Raw genomic sequence first — 19,611 nt, forward strand, 5'->3', positions numbered from 1 at the left:
TTTTTTTGAGACAGGGTCTCACTCTGTTGCACAAGCTGGAGTGCACTCACTGCAACCTCCACCTCCCAGGTTCAAGCAATTCTCTTGCCTCAGCCTCTCAAGTAGCTGGGACTGTAGTGCACACCACCACACCTGGCTAATTTTTGTATTTTTAGTACAGTTTCGCCACATTTAGTACAGTTTCACCACATTGGCCGAGTTGGTCTTGAACTCCTGACCTCGAGTGATTTGCCTGCCTTGGCCTCCCAAAGTGCTGGGGTTACAGACATGAGCCATCACATCTGGCCTAAACCAATTCTTAAGGACAAACATTTTCATAAATCCTCTTTTTCCATCCTCTCTTCTCCATACCGTCTCCATTGGAGATCATATCAATTTCTACAGCTCTTTTGAAAAGATTGGAAGTGGAGAAAGGTTTACCTAATACTGTTGCTTCCTTTAGTTCATGTTTTATGGGAGCCTTACTTTAGCTGGGATGCTGTTTCATCTGCTCACCTTCCTATTTTATGTAGGATCAGAAGCCATCAGTTATTTCCCTTCAAAAGCTTATTGCTAGAGAAGTTGCTAATGAGGAGAGAGGAATGTTTCTGATCAGTGCTTCGTCTGCTGGTCCTGAGATGTATGAAATTCACACCAATTCTAAGGAGGAACGCAATAACTGGATGAGACGGATCCAGCAGGCTGTAGAAAGGTAACGTTTCCTTCCATCCGTAATCTATGGAACAGACTTCTCAGTTGGGGAAAACATTCTAACCATGTCTTCCTGCATGAAAACTTTGCCTCTGCCAGAATGGTCTGCTCCCTGCCCCCTGCACCTGCCTGCGATAGTCCCCCATCTGCAGCTTTCTCCTCTGCGCCTCCCTGCATGTAATGCCTGCACCTCCCTCTGCCCGTCTGCGCCCTGCTGGGCTCTGATGCAGCTCGGGCCTCCCCTCCTCCATGAGGACCTCTTCAGTCCTGGTGATCTCTTCTTTACCTGAAATTCTTTAACACCTGCTCACTAAAGCATTTACTCGATGCTTCTTATAGAATGCCTTGTAGCTATTATCTTTTTTATGTACATATATGTGTGTTTAATTAGATTGGAAGCTCCTTGAGGGCAGGGGTCATGTCTTATGTTTCTCTGTGTGCCTAGTGCTGAGAAATCATTCAATAAATGTTTCTGAATTGTTGGATCTAAGTATTCTAAGTCAATTTATTCCTCATTACTTGTGCAAGGACACTTTTAATAATTGGGAGCACAAGGGTGGGGGTGATCATTCTCAATAGCAATTTGATGAGTTAGATCCTGAAGTTATATAAAATTTCTCCACCTCCACTGCACCCCATCTGATCTGGCACCCCACTTCTATCCCCTGCAATCCTTATACTTTATTGCCATCATGTGTGTGTGTGTTTGAGTGTATATTTGTGTTCACTGGAATATTTGAGTCATCCTACACTGCTGATTTTCAGAGCCATGTAATGTTATGTAAGATTCTTTGTATCCTCAAGAAAACCAAGTCTCTGACCAGGGGGCATGATGTATTCCCTTAATGCTGAAATTTTCTCCTTTATGAATAAATCTATTGCCAAGTTCCCATGTTTTTCTAATGGATCTACAGATACTTGCATTTAGTTTCAGTTGTGTCTCTTGACTATTGTCTTTTAAAGTTGCCCTGAAGAAAAAGGGGGAAGGACAAGTGAATCTGACGAAGAGAGGAGGAAAGCTGAAGCCAGAGTGGCCAAAATTCAGCAATGTCAAGGTACAGTGCAGGCACCTATGATTCCTGGTCGTGGTGTTTTCCTGGGTGTTGGGAAAGCCCAAGTGTCATGAACACGAGGTTATAACTACATAATTCATCCTGTGTACCTGAGGCCCCCTGGACCACCCTCCCGAGCAAAACTGAAAACCAAAAACTGACACTAGAAATGCTCAAACAAGATGACATTCCCTTCACTTCCACCTTAGTGATGACAATGGATGTAAGAAATGCACATAACATATACAAAGCAATAGCTGTGGGCAGTGTGGGGCAGATGAATGTTGGAATTATTGTCTCATGGTTTAATTTTAGGTCTCAGCACTGTCATGTCAATGGCTTTGGACAAGGAACCCGATCGATCTGGTCCCCAGTTTCCAAGTCTGTGAAGGAAGGAAGTTAGACTAGCTCAGTGATTCTCAACTCCAGTTTGACATTGCAATCAGTTGAGAGGTCTTTAAAAATACTGATGCCTGGGCCTCACCCTTCACCAGTTGAATCTGAATCTGTGGCAGGTGGGATATAGACTTTGGGGTTCTTAGCTCTCCCAAGGTGACTTTGAAGCACAGAGAAGACAGAATTACTGGATTCAATGCTAGTTAAGATCCCTTTGAGCTTTAAGAATTCTGTGACATGCTGAAACCTGAGGACAATGATGCATGCAAAGATGGGCAAAGAAATTGGATGTTTAGAAACAAAAACATAAACCAGTGTCTTTGGTTTTGACCACAGCTGGCTGAAGCCTGCGCAGTTCCAGGCATTTGTATTGCTTACCCTGGTGGGCATTCACTCCTCATGGACGGTGCAGCCTCAATTTTCATTCCCAAGCTTAATGTTTAGTCTTAATAGAAAACAGCCTGCATAAACAAAGAAGGGTTTTGCAAATTTTCTGGAACTACAAGGCTGAGAAAGGGACCTTATTTACAGAAAAGACAATGGAAGCTGAGAAAATTGTTCACTGGCTGGAGGCCACAGTCACTCAGTGGCATAGTCAGGCCTGAAAGCTGCATCTACCCCAGTCTTCACCTGGGCTTTCTCTTGTAGGTCACACTGCTTGCTAATTAGCAACATCTCTTTCATGGACTCTCACATTAGTGGTTGTATTCATGTTAGTAATAACCTCCTATGGTAAATACTATTTCATAGAAATACTCACTAACCAAGACCAGCAAATTTGTGCGTATTTGGAGGAGAAGCTGCATATCTATGCTGAACTTGGAGAACTGAGCGGATTTGAGGACGTCCATCTAGAGCCTCACCTCCTTATTAAACCTGACGCAGGCGAGCCTCCCCAGGCAGCCTCATTACTGGCAGCAGCACTGAAGGAAGGTAAGTTGCTTTGAGAAGGGTTTGGGTTAACATGTTAAAAAATTTGTTTTGAGATGGAGTTTTGCTCTTGTTGCCCAGGCTGGAGTGCACTGGCACAATCTTGGCTCACCACAACCTTCGCCTCCCAGGTTCAAGTGATTCTCCTGCCTCAGTCTCTCAAGTAGCTGGGATTACAGGCATGTACCATCATGCTTGTCTAATTTTGTATTTTTAGTAGAGACGGGGTTTCTCCATGTTGGTCAGGCTGGTCTTGAACTCCCAACCTCAGGTGATCTACCCGCCTCAGCCTCCCAAAGTGGTGGAATTACAGGCATGAGCCACTGTGCCCAGCCCAGAAAATGTTTATTAAACACCTACTATGTGCCGTGCACTATAGTCTTGATGTTGAAGATACAGCAGAAAAAGACAAGGTCCTTACTTGGCTGGAACTTATATTCTAGAAACAGCCAAATATAAAGAAATAAATATGCCAGATTGTCTCAAATGCTATGAAGAAAAATAAGCAGGATAAGGGAGAAAGGGGGTGATGATTTGGGGTGGCTCTATTTTAGATAGGGTGGTCAGGGACAGCCCCTTTGATATAACGATAGGTAAGTGGACATGAAGGAAGAAAGCCAAGTGATATCTGGGGAGAGAGTCTTCCAGGCATAGGAGACGGTGGGCACAAAGGTCCTGGGGCAGGGAATCGCCAGGCTCACCTGAGGAGCAGGCAGGGGACAGCACAGGCAGAAGGAAGAGAGGGTGGGGTGAGCAGTGCAGGCAAGTCCAGGGTTCACTGGGTCTCAGGTTGCATGGCTGGAGAGAAGGAGTTGGGATCTCATCCAGAGTGGAATGGGGAGCATTAGACAGTTTTGAGTGGAGGAGTGACTTGACTTGTGGTTTGAAAGGATCCCCTGCCTGCTGTGGGGAGAACAGACTTAAGGGGGAAAAGTGCAGATGTTGGTAATAACACTGAGAGATGGTGGCCGAGGTCGGGTGAAGGGCAAGGTCATTGGAGATGAGAAAGTCCGGAGGATGAGAGGCCAGGGTGGTGGAAGGACTAAGTTCATAGAATTGAAATTACTGATAATTTTGGCAGGATTAGCATTAGAGGGAGGGGGAGAACTTGTGCGGTGTGTGCTAGCTCATTCAGGGAAGGCATGCGTGTGGCTGAAGGTCTGCAGAGGAAAGGCAGCAAGCAGTGGTAGTGGGCGTGTAACCTGAGGCCAGGAGCTTCAAGGCAGAAAGGAGTTGAAGGGAGAGGTGGAGATAAAGGTCTGGAAGTGACAGTGGGACAAAGGGCTTGGGAGATAAACCAGCCACCTCCTGAGAGAGTAGCAGTAAATGCTGTTGTGCAGAAGAAGGGCTGGAAAATTACAGACCACGGAGTACACGCATCCCACCACCTGCTTTCGTTAAGTTTAGTTTTACGGGAATACAGCCACATCTGCTTGTTTGTGTTGACCGTGGCTACTTTTTTTTTTCTACAGTGGCAGAGATGAGCAGTTTTGACAGAGTATTTAGTCCACAAAACCTAAACTATTAACTGGTTCTTTGCAGAAAATGTTTGCCAGCCTCTGGTTTAGAATCTCAGAATATTAGCTCTGGAAGAGAATTTAGAAATCTTAGAATCAGCCATTTTAGAATCAGCCTCAGTTTCCCAGTTGAGGAAACTGAGATCTTGAGAACGGCGTAGAGGTCTGAAGTAGGATTCATGGATAGACCCCCCCCACATCCATCTGTTTATCACATATCCATGGAGCATCTACCTGTGCATGGTTGCTGGTGCTAGGGAGTCAGTAATACTTTTGTAAAACTTCTAGTGGGGAAAGACAGACAATACTCTAGGAGAAAAGATAACTTCACATAGTTATCTATCCTAAAGATAATGGGATTGTGATAAGGTGAAGGAGCATCAAAGAGGTTAGCCTAAAGACCTCTCTTCGAGATGAGGGTTGAGAAATGAGAAGCCAGCTGTCTGAGAGCTTGGGGAGGATGATCCCTGGGCAGAGAGAAGGAAATGCAAAGCCCCTGAGGCTGCAATGAGCTTCACATGTTCAAGGAAAGCAAGAAGGCCAGGGTGGCAGATGTTGGGGGTCTCCATTAGATGAGGTGGTATGGGTCAGGCAGGCTGGGATCAGATCATGGTAGGCCATATTTCAATAATTACAAAAGAGGATGTTATTCCAAATAGGACGGCAAGGCATTGGAAGCTTTTAATCACGGGTATGGAGTGATCTGATTTATGTCTTAGAACACTAGCTGCTGAATGGACAGGAGACTGGAGGGAAACAAATCTGCCTAGAGATCTGTTAGGAAGTAATCACAGAAGTTGAGATGAGCCTTGGTCTAGACCAGCGCCATTGACGATGGAAGCAGAGAAAAGTAGACCGAGTCAAGATGTATTTTAGAAATAAAGCCCCAAGAAACTTCCAAATGGGTTGACAAGAACCAGTGACCCCCCCCATTATCTTTGATAAAGCCTTGATCAAATAAATCACCCACTCTCAATATCAGCGAGTGGCTTTAATTTTCTCCCCCACCAACACTTTGACTAAACCTGGGTTGTATGCCCATCTGCTTCCATCCCTCTGGCACACTGTAACAGAGGTGCCAGGAAGCAGCAGTGGACCAGCTGCTTAGAACTCAGAGCAATGGTTGTGCTGCATGAGGTGCAGTGGGATAATCCACCCTGGATCACTAACCACCCAGCCCCAACTGCAGCCAAAAGATAGAGCAGGAGTTCTTATCCTGGTGAGGTAGTTATCATCTGACAAAGAGCCAGCTCAGTAGTGCACCTTGAATAGTCTCCCTGAGACTCCACTCTGCCGGGAGGCTTTTCCTCCTTCCTTTCTTGTCTTCTGTCTCTGCCTCTTGAAATCCATCCAGACTTCCAGGTCCTGCTCAGTTTTCACCTCCTGTAAAAACATATTCCGAACCCTACTAGAATGCTGTTCCTCCTCCATGCTGCAGTAGCACTTACAATGTTCTAATAATGCCGACAGAGGTGAGTGCTGATCACATGCTTCTCTGCAGTCTAGCAGGTTGTGTTTGTCTCTTTCCTCCTGCAATCTGTGAACGCCCCTCTTAGTTGTCAAGTGCCCTCTAGCCCCTAGAACAGGCACTTGTTTAAACTACATATCCTACTTTCTCCTCCAGAAAATCAAATCCAGTAAGTCCAGAGCAAAGGTTGGGAATCTGTCTTTCTAAAGACAAGTGTAGGGAAATACTCTTTTGAGCAATAGCTAATATTTCTGAGTAACAAGTTTTAAAATTTTAATGTCTGGTATATTTAAATTAACTGAATGACAGGAAGTTTTTAGGCATACTAATTTGCTAAAAGTTGCATTTGAGATATTTTTATACCATGGGTTTATAGCTTTTTATTGAGTTAATTCTCTATTGTAAAATGATGCTAAAAGTATTGGTGTAGATGACAGGTCTGTAAACTTTTCCTACAGAGGGCCAGATTTTAGGTTTTGTAAATCACATAGTCTCTGGGACGCAGCTGTGTGTGTGTGCATGTGTATGTGTGTGCACAGGCATTTTTCATGTTTTGACAACCTTTAAAAATGTAAAAATTGGCTAAGTGCGGTGGCTCATGCCTGCAATCCCAGCACTTTGGGAGGCCGAGGCAGATGGATCACAGGTCAAGAATTTGAGACCAGCCTGACCAACATGGTGAAGCCCCAATCTCTACTAAAAATACAAAAACAGCCAGGCATGGTGGCGTGCACCTGTAATCCCAGTTACTCAGGAGACTGAGGCAGGAGAATCACTTGAACCCGGGGGAGCGGAGGTTGCAGTGAGATGAAATCGCATCACTGCCTTCCAGCTTGGGTGACAGAGTGAGAGAGATTCTGTCTCAAAAAAAAGAAAAAAATCATTTTTAGCCCCTGGGTCATACAAAAGCAGGGACAGACCAAATGCAATTTGCCAGCTCCTGGTCTAGATTAAATATATACCTAGCTTTGTTTTTCAGACTTATTTTTGTTTTTCTTTGTCTTAGCTGAGAGCCTACAAGCTGCAGTGAAGGCCTCACAGATGGGTGATGGGAGTCAGTCAGGCGAGGACAGTTGTGGAGACCCTGTGTTGACGGACACGCTCGGTTCTCAGGACGCACCAGGATTGCCGACTGCCTGTAAGTGAAAATGCAGGCCTTGGCAGTGAGCCTGAGCACAGCCCCTGGAGCTGACAGTGGCCACATAAAATAAAGGCAGAGACTGTCTCTGTTTGAAGGGGATTTGTCATATTTTTTTAAGTGAGAAAAAAACTGAGAATAAATATGCTAGCCTAAATGACTATCATATGCGTGTTATAATGACACTGGTGTTTCAAGTCTGAGGACCTAAAGAGGAGTTGGTGAGTTACACTGCTCTGTTTTCCAGCTGAGCGCTGACCTTCCCCAACCCCTGCTCTGCCTCATTTCTGATATGATTTATTGAATACAGTTTTGAAAGAACTTTTTAACTTTTCTGGCTTTTTAAAAAGGAGTCCCTGCAGTCAATTAGCGAACAAGCCCTTAAACCTAATCTCACGTGCATCCACGGAGAAAACGACTCAGAAAACCAGACACACACAGCTCCTTCCGCCTCCCCCGCCCCTTTCTTTTCTCTCTCTCACACCCGGAGTTTGGTGGTATGGTTAAAGCAGAAGTGCCAGAAAATTCTTGATCTGTGCCATCCTACACTTTAGTTCATGTCACAATTCATTTATTAAAACACTGTTTCAGTACCTTTTAAATATAAAAAAATAGAATGTAGAGATCTGGTTTAGGTAATTTCCCAGAACCTAGCTCTCCTGTTATATGTGTAGTTGTTGGCTGCTTAGTTCCATAAAAGTCTCTAAGATAAGAGCATAAAGAGGATATTTTTTATACTGTACAGGTAGTAACAACCTCACTTCCATAAGGTCTTATGTGTATGAGATAAAATGGATACAGTGTCTCTAGTAGTTAGAGACTGGAAGATTAAATTGAACTCAGAATTTCTTTGGCAACATCCCTTGATTAAGATATATAAATGCAGTATAGTGTTTTAATTCTATACTTCTTTTTTCCTTTTTTAAACACCAGTACCACTAATTATTTTCCTCTCTCAAGTTCTGCTTTATCTAATCCCAGGTTTCTATTTTCGGAATGCGCACATATGTTTTTCATTTTGACACAGCCCAGATTCATCAGGGGAGTTGTACTGCCCTCGGTGATTTCCTTTTAAAAGAAGAGCCTCATTATGCCATTGAGGAGGCTCTGTCTAAAAATAAGCACGGGGATCTGCTGCTCTCAGCCTCGCCCCAGGGACAGCTGGAGAGGCTCCGCTCAGCTCCGCAGCTGTCCGAGCCCGCAGCCGTGCCTTCCTCCCCGCGGGCCAGGCAGTGAAGGTCTCCCCGTCTGTATCCACATCTGTTACGACTGGGGAGAGTTTCAAAGGGACACCCATGGCATTTGCTAGAACATTGAGAGGCTCTTTAGAGAAGTCTGATGCCAGGAGTCAGGTAGAGGAAGTAGAGAAGCAGGCTAGTGGGGTCCTGGATCCCAAGGCCTCTTCAGTTCTGGGTTAGACTGGAACATGGTGCTGTGAGTCTGATTCTCTTTATAAAGTTGTTAAAGGCACAAGGTTATCCCTGGAAATGAAAGTCTACATCTATAACTGAACGGGTTGGTTCTGCAAGTGACTGAGAACTCAGCTCTTCTGAATCAGGCTCATGTCTGTCTGCGGTTATAAGCCAAGCAGGGCCCTCTATTTTCAGTCTTCGGTATACATGATGAGTATCATCTGCTTCTAGGGAAGTTCTGTCCACTGGGGACCCTCTCGTCCCCCCCTGAAATTGGATACGGGGACAGGGACCTGATCTGTATTTCATTCTTCTGCCTTGTCATCAGCTTCTTTCCCATTTGCTTTTCCTAATTTCTATGAGGGAGTGAGAAACAGAATGGCAAATTCTTTAGTGATGCCTTTGGCCACTCTTTAAGAGCTAGGGATAGTACCCTACAGCAGAACCATTTTTCCAATGACAGAGAAACCTACATAATGTCCCTTCACTATAAGTGAACAAGTGCTGATCAGCTTGAACAAAATAGACTTGTTTTCAGGTGATCTCATCTGAAGCAGTTTCTGTTTAGACAAAAACTTCTTTGTATTAGAAGAGGCCTTTGGAATCCTGGAGGACTCTCATTTCCCAAAGACATAAGTATTTTTATTAATTTAAAGAAAAAAGCATTTCCTCTATTAGAAATAAAGTTTCAAGATGACACAATAAGAAATTATACAAACAGTGTTACAAAGTGAATATTGATTTTGTCAGGGTCCTGATTCGACATGGTTCTAATAAAACACTGTGTTTTGGGCTTTGAAATTCTGGTTTTAATCAGTGCAAGGTGGGCACAGTTTAAGTTTTAACTGAGTTCACACAGGTAAAGAAATAAACAAAATCCTGCCAACAAATATTTAATGGATGAAGTGAAATCTGTGCTTGGTAATTAAAAATATTTCTGGGCTAGTTTCTATGTTTTAATAGGTTATATAGTATTTGTAAATTTAAAGCATAAACAAGACATGAGAAAAAACACATTTGGAAATTGTTAAAAAGTAAGTTATTCAGAGATAGGGACAGGTTCTTAGTTTGTATGACTGTGAGATCTTGAAGGATTAGCCATCTCCACCTTCCTAGAAAGATGTCTTCCTCCTGCTTTGGACTCCTCCTTCCTTCTAAACCTTGTTTATTGTCTGCTGCTCTTGCTCTGGTCGCAGGGGAGACTTTTTATAGCCTTGAGTCTGCCAAGAGACCTTGCTTTTGTTCTACAGCACCTGTTTTAAATTTCACCCTTCCCAGGAGGCTTTTCCTATTCAGTAAGAGTGAGATGTAGAATCCACCCTCTGTACGACAGACAACACACAGACATGGCAGCACAAGAAACAAAAGTACAAAGAGGGCAGTAATCTGTGCCGTTTGTCACTTGCTGTCTATTAGCGTGCAAGCCCCATGCGGGCAGGGGCTGCTCGCATTGCTCCGTGCTCATGCAAGCACCTCATCTAAGAATACTCCATATGTGTTATTTTGTGACGTTTCTTGTTTTGAAACATGTGTCAGCCATGCACAGAAGAACCCGGTCGGCTGGCTGATGTTTGACACTGTCCTTTCTGTTTCTGTCCCGATGGCGTGCTTCCAGCACTAGTCACAGGAGGGAGAGAAGGAAGAGGCTGTTCGGATGTGGATCCCGGGATCCAGGGTGTGGTAACCGACTTGGCCGTCTCTGATGCAGGGGAGAAGGTATTGTGAACTGATTTGTTAGTCAGTGGCAGCGGTTACTGTAGATAATAAAATAGCCCCAGGTTCTGGTCTGTCATGGCAGTGGGTGGGACAAAGGCGCTTTTCTGAATTGTTCTTGATTGATTTAAATATTCATATTTAAACTTTCTGATTTCTTCTTCAAATGTGCTTGCACTTCTAATGTCATGTAGGTGTAAACAAAGCAATGATTGAAAAGTGATTAAAAAGATTAAAAGCTCTCCCGTGTATATGTGTGTCTGTGCTCTCTGACTTCTGGTCTTCCCACCCTGCAGACCTTTGCTTCTCACCCACGATGTTTGGCAGCTCTGGCACCTGCGGCCCTTTTGCAACCAGATGGCGCCAAAGTAATTGAAACACCTTTTTCTTTGGACTATTCTTCTTCCACCTTCCTTGACTCTCCTCTCCTTGCAGAGGTGATTTCTTGTCATCACCCACATTTCACCTACTTTTTTGTGGTCAACTTTTAATTAATCTGACCAGTTTTTGGTTGGGGCACAGCGATTCTAAATGCTTCTTTTTTTTACTTACTGCTGTATACATAGGTGTTAACTCTCTCTTTAAGAATTAAATACATAAAACTTCCTGTTAACATCCACTGAAAGTGAGATGTCAGAAACAGGGAAGGAATAAAATATGATTCTGGGAGGTGGCTAGTTGGCCTCTTCGGACTTGTCTGGAGCTCCAAGAGTTTAGCTTCATCTAAAATTGAATTAGATACATTACTAGGTGCCAATATGTGTCAATGTGAAAAAATGTCAAATATCAGATATATTTACATATACATTTACATATACAACATATTTTACATATTATATACTTTTTGTATATATTACATAGGAATGAGAAAGCAAGTCAAGGATTTTTTAAAATCCAGAGAAAAGACAGCTGCGATTAAGTGTTTCTTTTTTAAACTTCACAGGCCAAAATGAGCATAAGAATGTAATATTTTGCTCCTTCTGACTGTAAACTTTCAAAAATATTGCTTCTTAAAATGTTTTTGCTTTTCATTCTTTTCAGTGAAGACTTCACTTTTAAGTGTGAAGTTTGTGGTGTCCAACTGTGTTCATAGAAAAGAAAAAGTGAATGGGTCAGTAATAGGTTAATCTTGAATGGAAAGTTGGGTGGCTCCTACCCCTAAAGGCTCCCTCTCCTATTCCAGTTCAGTTACAGGTAGATAAGTGAGGTTAACTGTCCAGGTTCTTTTTTGGATTAAGCTATCTGCAAAATGCTGCTCTTAATAAAACATTTTGAAAAAATAATAAATTAATAAACTCTGGTAAAGGATCACTTGAAACCAAACCTTTAAAAGGTGTATAATGGGTATTTTGTCATTAGCTTCCTCTGAAAGGTAAGGTTAGAACAAATTTCTGAAAGAATTAAAAAAAAAAAAATGAAATCTAACCCGAATGCAGAAGTACTGGAGAAATCGCCAACTGCAGTTTTAAATATGTACCACAAGGTGGCGGAACAACTCCATTAAAAACGCGAAATTTCCTGTCGTGTCAAACCTAGTGGCTTTTGGGTATAAGTAACCACAGGTAGCACAGTCCAACTCATTTCTATGGTTCTAATTTTTATAGAGTATAAAAATTCTATGCCATATGGTCTTACTACAGAAGGAGTGGCGTGTGGATGGGCCAAGACAGAGCCAGAAGAGCAGCGAGAATGCCAACACTCCCTGTGGGGCGGGAGTTCTTAGAGCCTGTTCTCTCCCATAGGGGTGGGCTCAGGTCTAATGCCTTTAGGTTTTCTCTCCTTTTTCAGCTTCTGTCCTTTCTCTATCAGAGGTGCTGCTTAAGAGTGAAATCTTTAATTGCCAGTGCAGGGGAAGCAGAGGTCTGGCTAGCTCATCATGGCATCAACCTAAACTAATTGAATTTAACAAGTTCAAACTTACCTGAGAACATGACCATGGCTGGCTGCTTTTTATGGCTTAAAATTATAGGTGCCCAGATGAAAGCAAGCAGCATACAGGAAGGAGACTGTAGGCCCTTGAGGACAGGGCATCTGATGGTCTCCCCTAGCATAAGGTGTGGAGTTTAGAGTGGGTGATCGATATTTATTTATTGAATGGTGTGCCATCAAGTTCGACTTAGAGTCATTCACTTGTTGAGTGTTTATGCTATGTCAAGCACCATTCTTATAATATGGAGTACACAGATAAAGTCTTGCTACTCACTGGTTTGCATCCTAGGGAGAAAAGGCAGACAAGAAATGAATAACAAATGTTCAATTTTGGCGACTGCAAACCATCACTATCCACATGTGCCTTGAATGTGTGCTGTGAAAGAGACAAAGAATGAGGCATAGACCCTGTCCGTAAAGAATAGATGGCCTCCTGTGGCTCGTTCGTGGCCTCTGCTGCTAGTACTTGTACTAAGACAGCCCCTGGTCTGGTGGTCTCTGACTGTGGTAGGGTCGGCACTCTCCGGTGGGCAGGGTCTGAGACTGGTTTCTTTTCCCAGCTGCTGTATATTTTGATATCGTGAATCGCAAACACCGAGAAAAGGAGTCAAGGCCAGACATGATACTCTTTAACTTCCAATCTGGCCTCTAGAATATAAGAGGTCAGCCTGGCCCAAAAGACAACTTCAATCTGGGCACAGAGAACTTAATTCACATTGTGGTTTGCACAAGGTAAATTCCGTCACTTGAATTTTCAGGCCTTCCTTACTGTCATCCCCTGTTGTTTTAGGGAATGATTGGGTGAAAATTGCCATGCATCTCAAACACCAACTTTGCAGGAAGGACGCTCTCCTTGTCAAGTGTTCGTTTAATTCTATGGGCTTTTATCTCTGGGAGGAAACCAAGTCAGTACAGATGAGGTAATCAAGTTTAGAGACAGCAAAGTGATTTACCCAAGGTTGTACGTTTTGGAACACTACAGGGCAGCTTTCAAAAGTAGAATGGTTATTCATTTTCTTGTTTTTTGTGTATTTTAGGAGGAATGTAGAAATATTCCAGGTTCTTCACAGTCAGAGGTGAGCTGCACATACCTTAAATGTATCCCCAGCCTTTATTTGTGGATAATGAAAGCTTTTTCAAGAATTTGACATTTACAATTTTGTTTTTCAGATTATACAAGCCATACAAAATTTAACCCGTCTCCTGTATAGCCTTCAGGTAACTACCTCCTCTAATCTTTGACCTTGTGAATGTTTCTCCTAATGCAACTCACTTTGATGATTCCCAGACTTTAAAAACGAGAACACGTGAGAGGTAGGGAATGCTGTTAAGAAAATGCCAACCTTCTAAATGTGATGTTTGGACTCACATGGTTTTGCAATCAAAGGCAACACCATCACTACGTTTTATGTCACTCTTCTCTGAAATCATAAAACAGTTCATATCTTTAAAAAATATTGATGAATATGATCTGGCCTGACATTTACAATGAAACTCTTAGGTGAGTATAACATGACTTCACATGTTCTAGTGAAAACTTAAATTCACACCTAAACTTTTTTGACTTCTCCATGTGGCCACCAGCCTTTAGAGCAGTTAAGTAATTCATGTGTTGCTTTACTCTTTTGTTTATTCATTCACTCGACATTTGTTAATTTATTAATGTTGAAGGGTTGAACACACAGTGCCTGTCTCCGTGCTGACGATGCTGAGGGCTGAGCACACAAAGGCAAATGAGCCACACTGCCTGCCCTCAAACAGCTTACTGTCTTTCAAGGAAAAACAGACGTAAAAGTCATGCTTGCATTTAGGATTAAATGGTTGGATGATCCCTTAGGCCAGGGGTCCCCAAACCCCAGGGCGCAGAGTCATACCTGTCTGGGCTAAACAGCAGGAGGTAAGCCAGGGATAAGCAAGCAGTACTGCCTGAGCTCCGCCTCCTGTCAGATCAGTGGTGGCATTAGATTCTCATAGGAACGCGAACCCTATTGTGAACTGCGCATGCAACCTAGGGATCTAGGTCGTCTTCTCCTTATGAGAACCTGATGCCTGATGATCTGAAGTGGTACAGTTTCATCCTGAAACTGTTCCCACCCCACCCCACCCCATCCATTAAAAAAAAAAAAATTATCTTCCATAAAACTGGTTCCTGCTGCCAAAAGGGTTGGAGGTCACTACCTTAGGCTGCGGACAAGAAAGAGGCTCAGTGTGTCCGACTGCTTCATTCACTCATTAAAATACTTTCTGAAATGAAATGCATGCAATGTTTGGATTGTTGAAAAATTTGTAGAAAAATTTGAGAATACAAGTAAATGAAAAAAATGACTTCTGATTCTACAAAAAATTAAAATTATCATGTTTGTGTACAAGGCTCCCGATTTTAGAATTGTTTTCTGTGCCCTCTTCCGTAATGTGTAACTTTCTCTGTCATCAACTATTATTCTGTAGCATGCTTTCTAATGACTGTATATTAAACTCAAGCCTATGGGGTTTATTTTTTCAATCCTTTACTGTTTGCACTTTTGTATTACTAACAACATCCTTGTGTACGAATCTCTTTGAACATATCTATTTCCTTAGGATAAATAATTTTTTTTTTTAGGTTTTCAATAGACATTGCTAAAATAATCAAATCAACCAACCTTCTTTCTTTTTCTCTTTTATTTGAAGATGGTTTAGGGTATCTGATTATTTGTACTTCTTTGATTACTACTGAGACAAAACATTCCCCCACCCCACTGGTTTATTATTCATTCATGCTTCATATCTTGTTGAATTTAAAAGAAAATAAAAGGAAGCCTAAGTTTTCACCAGAAAATATAAAGGCATGCGCATTTGATGTTTTTTTATTTAGACTTTGACTCCATCTAGACTTTCTCTTATTGCCTTTTATTCTTGCTCTAGGGCCAACATCTGAATTGTTAAAGCTTTGGATTACATTTAAATATATGATAGTGCTAGTCTTATTTATTTTTCTATGCATGTTTATATATTCTTCCATACGAGCTTTTATTTTTTATTTACTGTTTTGAGACAGGGCCTGGCTCTGTTACCCAGGCTGGAGTGCAGGGGCACAATCTCAGCTCAGCTCACTGCAATCTCCATCTTCCAGGCTGAAGCCATCCTCCTACCTCAGCCTTCCAAATAGCTGAGACTACAGGCATATGCCACCAAGCCTGGTGAGTTTTTCTATATTTAGTAGAGACAGGGTTTCACCATGATGCCCAGGCTGGTCTCAAACTCCTGGGCTCGAAGTGATCTACCTGCCTTGGCCTTCCAAAGTTCTGGGATTATAGGCATGAGCCACTGCACCCAGTACCACAAGTTTTTAAATCACTGTCAAGTTTCTTATCGCTTGTGCCAACACCATTAAATTAAAATTTCATTATATTTATGAATTAAATTGGAGAGAATCAACACCTTTACCGTAATCACTTACTTGTCTTATGTAAGATCATTGATCTGTCATCTCTTATTTTATGATTTGCTGGAGAGCTTTGTAATTGTCTTCATATAGTATGACAGATGTGTGTGTATATATATACATTTTTTTCATGGTTTATTCATATGTCTTTTTGCTGCTATTGTGGATAAAATATTTTTTTCATTCTGTGTCCCCAGTGGTTATTGCTAATATAAATAAAGGTATTGATTTTGGGGTATTTATATTGTAACTGGCCAACTCATTGAACTTTATTTTTTGTTTTAATAGTTTTTCCATTTATTTTTTGAAATATTTCAGGTAGAAAATAAAAATTTGAAAATAATGATATTATGGCTATTCATCAATAATTATGTGAATTTCATTTTCTTGGCTTACTTTTAGTGTTGTACATTAGATGTGCGGTTCTGGGTAGATGTTTTTAGAAATCAATTTATCATGTAAGACAAAAAATCTTTCTTTTAAATGTCAGCTGAGAAGGGACACAGTTTGAGCACCAGCCATTAACATGGGGGATGAGAACATTGAGCATCTGGCTTGTTTTGCCTGATGAAAATAGTCACAATGTCTTGTCTCTTCTTTTCAACTCTGAATGGAGCCCTGTGTAGATTCAAGGTTCAGAAAAGCCTGATCACCTGAATGACCCAATTTCTGTAACACATTAGATTAAACCAATACGGGAAATATCAAAGTCTACAGTGAATTCTCTTAACCAAAGCTTCTGAGCTGGTCCAAGGCCATGGGCTTTGAAAGATTGCTGTTCATGGCCCAGTTGTCTTTTTGAAGCTGAATGTCTTACATGTGACTGAAGTTTTTACATAAGCAATTTTGAATCAGTTAGAATGAAATTTGATCCCTACGGCAGGAAAATAGAGTTAGAAATGAGGCATAGGCAGAGCAAAAAGGAAAGGACACAGATATTCTAGCAAAGTAAAGTTAAGAGAGTGAATTGGGACATTCCCTAAACTTGAAAAGCAAGTGCTGTTCACTGTCCTAAATATAGATATAAATTTTAAGTGTGAAGATTAGATATTCATTTAGCTTTAAATGAATATTTAGATGATGAATATACAATCTTCAGATTCCACCTCTATGCAAGAGAGAACAATGGCCTTATCCCAAATGTTAGATAGACATGAAGAATACCTCGTGGTAGCGCATAGTAACCCTTACGTGAGAGTTATTATCTGTGGTAGTTTTGACATATAAAGTATTGGATTTTTGTTTGTCGTATACTGGTACGTTAGGATTTATTAGGATTAAGTGGTGATGTACAATCTACAATTTTCTTTAGCCAGATCAACAGGGTCCTGAGTGGTTTATTGTTGTGTGCTAATTATTTCATTTTTAAAGATTATAGTAATTAATACATATTCTGAATGCTAATCGTTGTTTTATTATAACAACTCCCAAAAGCCATTAATCAAATATTCATGTGTCTAAAATTTTAAAGATTAATTTCCAAATTTAAAAATATGATTTTTTTTCCAAAAGGCCCCAGTGAATACATTTTTGAGTTGTATTCCAAGACAAGAATGAATTTAAAAAATACCCTAGTTCTTTAACTTGCAAAAATATAGGAAACTGCTGAGCTGACAAAGAACTTACAGTCAAATCCCCATCTTCCCAACATCTGTTATATGGACAGTTTAAAAAATTCTTAGGAAGGAAAAATGTGAATTTATCCCTAGGAGAGTAATGATTTCTCATATGGAGTCAAAACATACACACATACCCAGTATGTGTCCATTTTCAATTTGTCCCTTCTGTACTGCTTTGCACTCTGAATGAGAACTTTTAAAATTAAAAGCTTCCAAGGGCATTCACAGAGATCTTTTTGGTTTTGTGGAATCCTTCCAAATCTTGGTAATTATTTCCTGTGATGTTGCCAAACTTTTCATAGGCAGATATCATCACTCAAAATGTTTTTTTAATCTGGTTGGTAATGTCCTCTGGGCTTTAGAGTATCTATTTTCCCTTAATCATTTCAGCCTCCTGTTAGCGATCTATTAAACAAATAAATTTCAGCTTAGTTTTTTATGCATGACCTTCCTGCTATAATACAAAGATATAACAGTAATCAGACTAGCTTTAGCCACTTACGTGTCTCCTAAAAATGGTATTAACTGCTATTCTTGGGCATTACGTTATAAAAACATTACCAAAAGTCTCCAAATAGTTGATTTTTATTTTTATGTCTTCCTAATGCAATGTAGCTCAAGTAATTTCTGGTTTGGGACTCAAATAAAGGATACTACTAGGTTTATGTGGATTCTTAAGTTCTCATGAATGATCGACTAGGGAGACCTCAGCAAGAGACTGAGGTGTAGAACAGGAATGCACAGCCTGTGAATTTATGTGCTGAGTTTATATTCAGGAGACTTGCTTAACTTTCACGCAACAACCAGCACCAAACTATGTTTCCCGGGGAGAGGATGATACTGCTTTTGGGCTTTGTTTCTTTTCTCTGTAAATTCACAGGTCATGCCCGTAGGACATATGTAGACAAGTCCATCTGGAATGCCAAAAATCTTGCCTTTGGATGTAAGTTAGAAAAAGGCCAGAAAAATATTCAGAGAAACCACTTCGGGCCTGGGTTTTGTGTTTCAAGGTAGTTGCAACCGAAAGGGTAAACAATAACAATGGAAACCTGTGTTGAGTGATTTTTTCCTCCGTCTGCTCTGACAGGCCGCCTTGACCATTCAGGACAGCCACATTGAGATCCACAGGCTGGTTCTCCAGCAGCACGAGGGCCTGTCTCCCGGCCACTCTGTCCTACGAGGCGGCCCCTGGCAGGACCAGAAGTCTCGCGACGTGGACAGGCAGCGCGAGGAGCCGGCCAACGTGCACGAGCTCCAGCACCAGCTCCAGCAGGAGCAGCGGCGCTGGCTCCGCAGGTGTGACCAGCAGCAGCGGGCGCAGGCGGCCAGGGAGAGCTGGCTGCAGGAGCGGGAGCGGGAGTGCCAGTCGCAGGAGGAGCTGCTGCTGCGGAGCCGGGGCGAGCTGGACCTCCAGCTCCAGGAGTACCAGCACAGCCTGGAGCGGCTGAGGGAGGGCCAGCGCCTGGTGGAGAGGGAGCAGGCAAGGATGCGGGCCCAGCAGAGCCTGCTGAGCCACTGGAAGCAAGGCCGGCAGAGAAGGCTGCCCGCGGCATTTCTTCCTGATGGCCCGGAGGTATGGACCTTTGGGATGCGGTGAGGCAGCCTCTCCAAGACAGGGCTGGGCCTGAGAGCTCTGGGAACACTAACCAAACGTGTCTTTTTGGTTCTTGTGTAAGAGCTCATGAGGATTTCTCAATTTGTAGGTAGCCAAAGCTGGAAGCTTTCAGAGATAATGCATATCCATTTTGACTTAAAATTTGGACAGTGTGAGGGCCCAGGTTCTATGGGATCACTGTATTCTGTCTGAGACGCCCTTCCCTAAGGACCATAGAATCGAGTTGTCCTAGTAAGGCCAGGGTAGGTTTGTCCTGAAGGCACGTTCACTGTGAGCAAGGTCTTTTCCCAGTATTTGAAGGACTCTCTTGATATGATGTGTCTTAAGAATTCTATGTAGATGTAGCTTTTAGAAGATCAATTAACTATTAATATATACTACAGGCACTGAATTTAGCAAGTATAATACTATTCTGTTATGTCGAGCTTATTCTCTTTTTAAATTTGATATAGTAAATTCAAAATGCATTTCACTAATAAAAGTTATTATTTTTTTTTGAGACAGAGTCTTACTCTGTTGCCAGGCTGGAATGCAGTGGTGCTATCTCAGCTCACTGCAACCTCTGCCTCCTGGGTTCAAGAGATTCTCCTGCCTTAACTGCCCGAGTAGCTAGGGCTACAGGCACATGCCACCATACTCGGCTAATTTTTTTGTATTTTAGTAGAGACAGGGTTTCACCATGTTGGCCAGAATGGTCTTGATCTCCTG

General features: G+C 42.0%; 1 protein-coding gene across 4 annotated transcripts in view; it reads left to right on the plus strand.

Annotated features, from left to right (window-relative positions):
• ARHGEF28 (Rho guanine nucleotide exchange factor 28) overlaps nucleotides 1-19,611 on the plus strand; it is a 319,351-nt gene that overhangs the window by 267,312 nt on the left and 32,428 nt on the right. For 2 of the 4 annotated variants that reach the window (XM_017527638.2, XM_017527641.2), the window contains 8 exons: nucleotides 513-691; nucleotides 1,654-1,745; nucleotides 2,889-3,071; nucleotides 7,060-7,191; nucleotides 10,219-10,319; nucleotides 13,283-13,321; nucleotides 13,416-13,463; nucleotides 18,376-18,861. In XM_017527638.2, coding sequence (XP_017383127.1) covers nucleotides 513-691; nucleotides 1,654-1,745; nucleotides 2,889-3,071; nucleotides 7,060-7,191; nucleotides 10,219-10,319; nucleotides 13,283-13,321; nucleotides 13,416-13,463; nucleotides 18,376-18,861 — 1,260 coding nt within the window. The remainder of the gene's footprint in view (nucleotides 1-512; nucleotides 692-1,653; nucleotides 1,746-2,888; nucleotides 3,072-7,059; nucleotides 7,192-10,218; nucleotides 10,320-13,282; nucleotides 13,322-13,415; nucleotides 13,464-18,375; nucleotides 18,862-19,611) is intronic. The other 2 variants (XM_017527640.2, XM_017527639.2) reach the window with 2 other exon arrangements.

Source organism: Cebus imitator, unplaced genomic scaffold, assembly GCF_001604975.1.
Source record: "Cebus imitator isolate Cc_AM_T3 unplaced genomic scaffold, Cebus_imitator-1.0 Scaffold50, whole genome shotgun sequence".
Classification (NCBI taxonomy): domain Eukaryota; kingdom Metazoa; phylum Chordata; class Mammalia; order Primates; family Cebidae; genus Cebus; species Cebus imitator.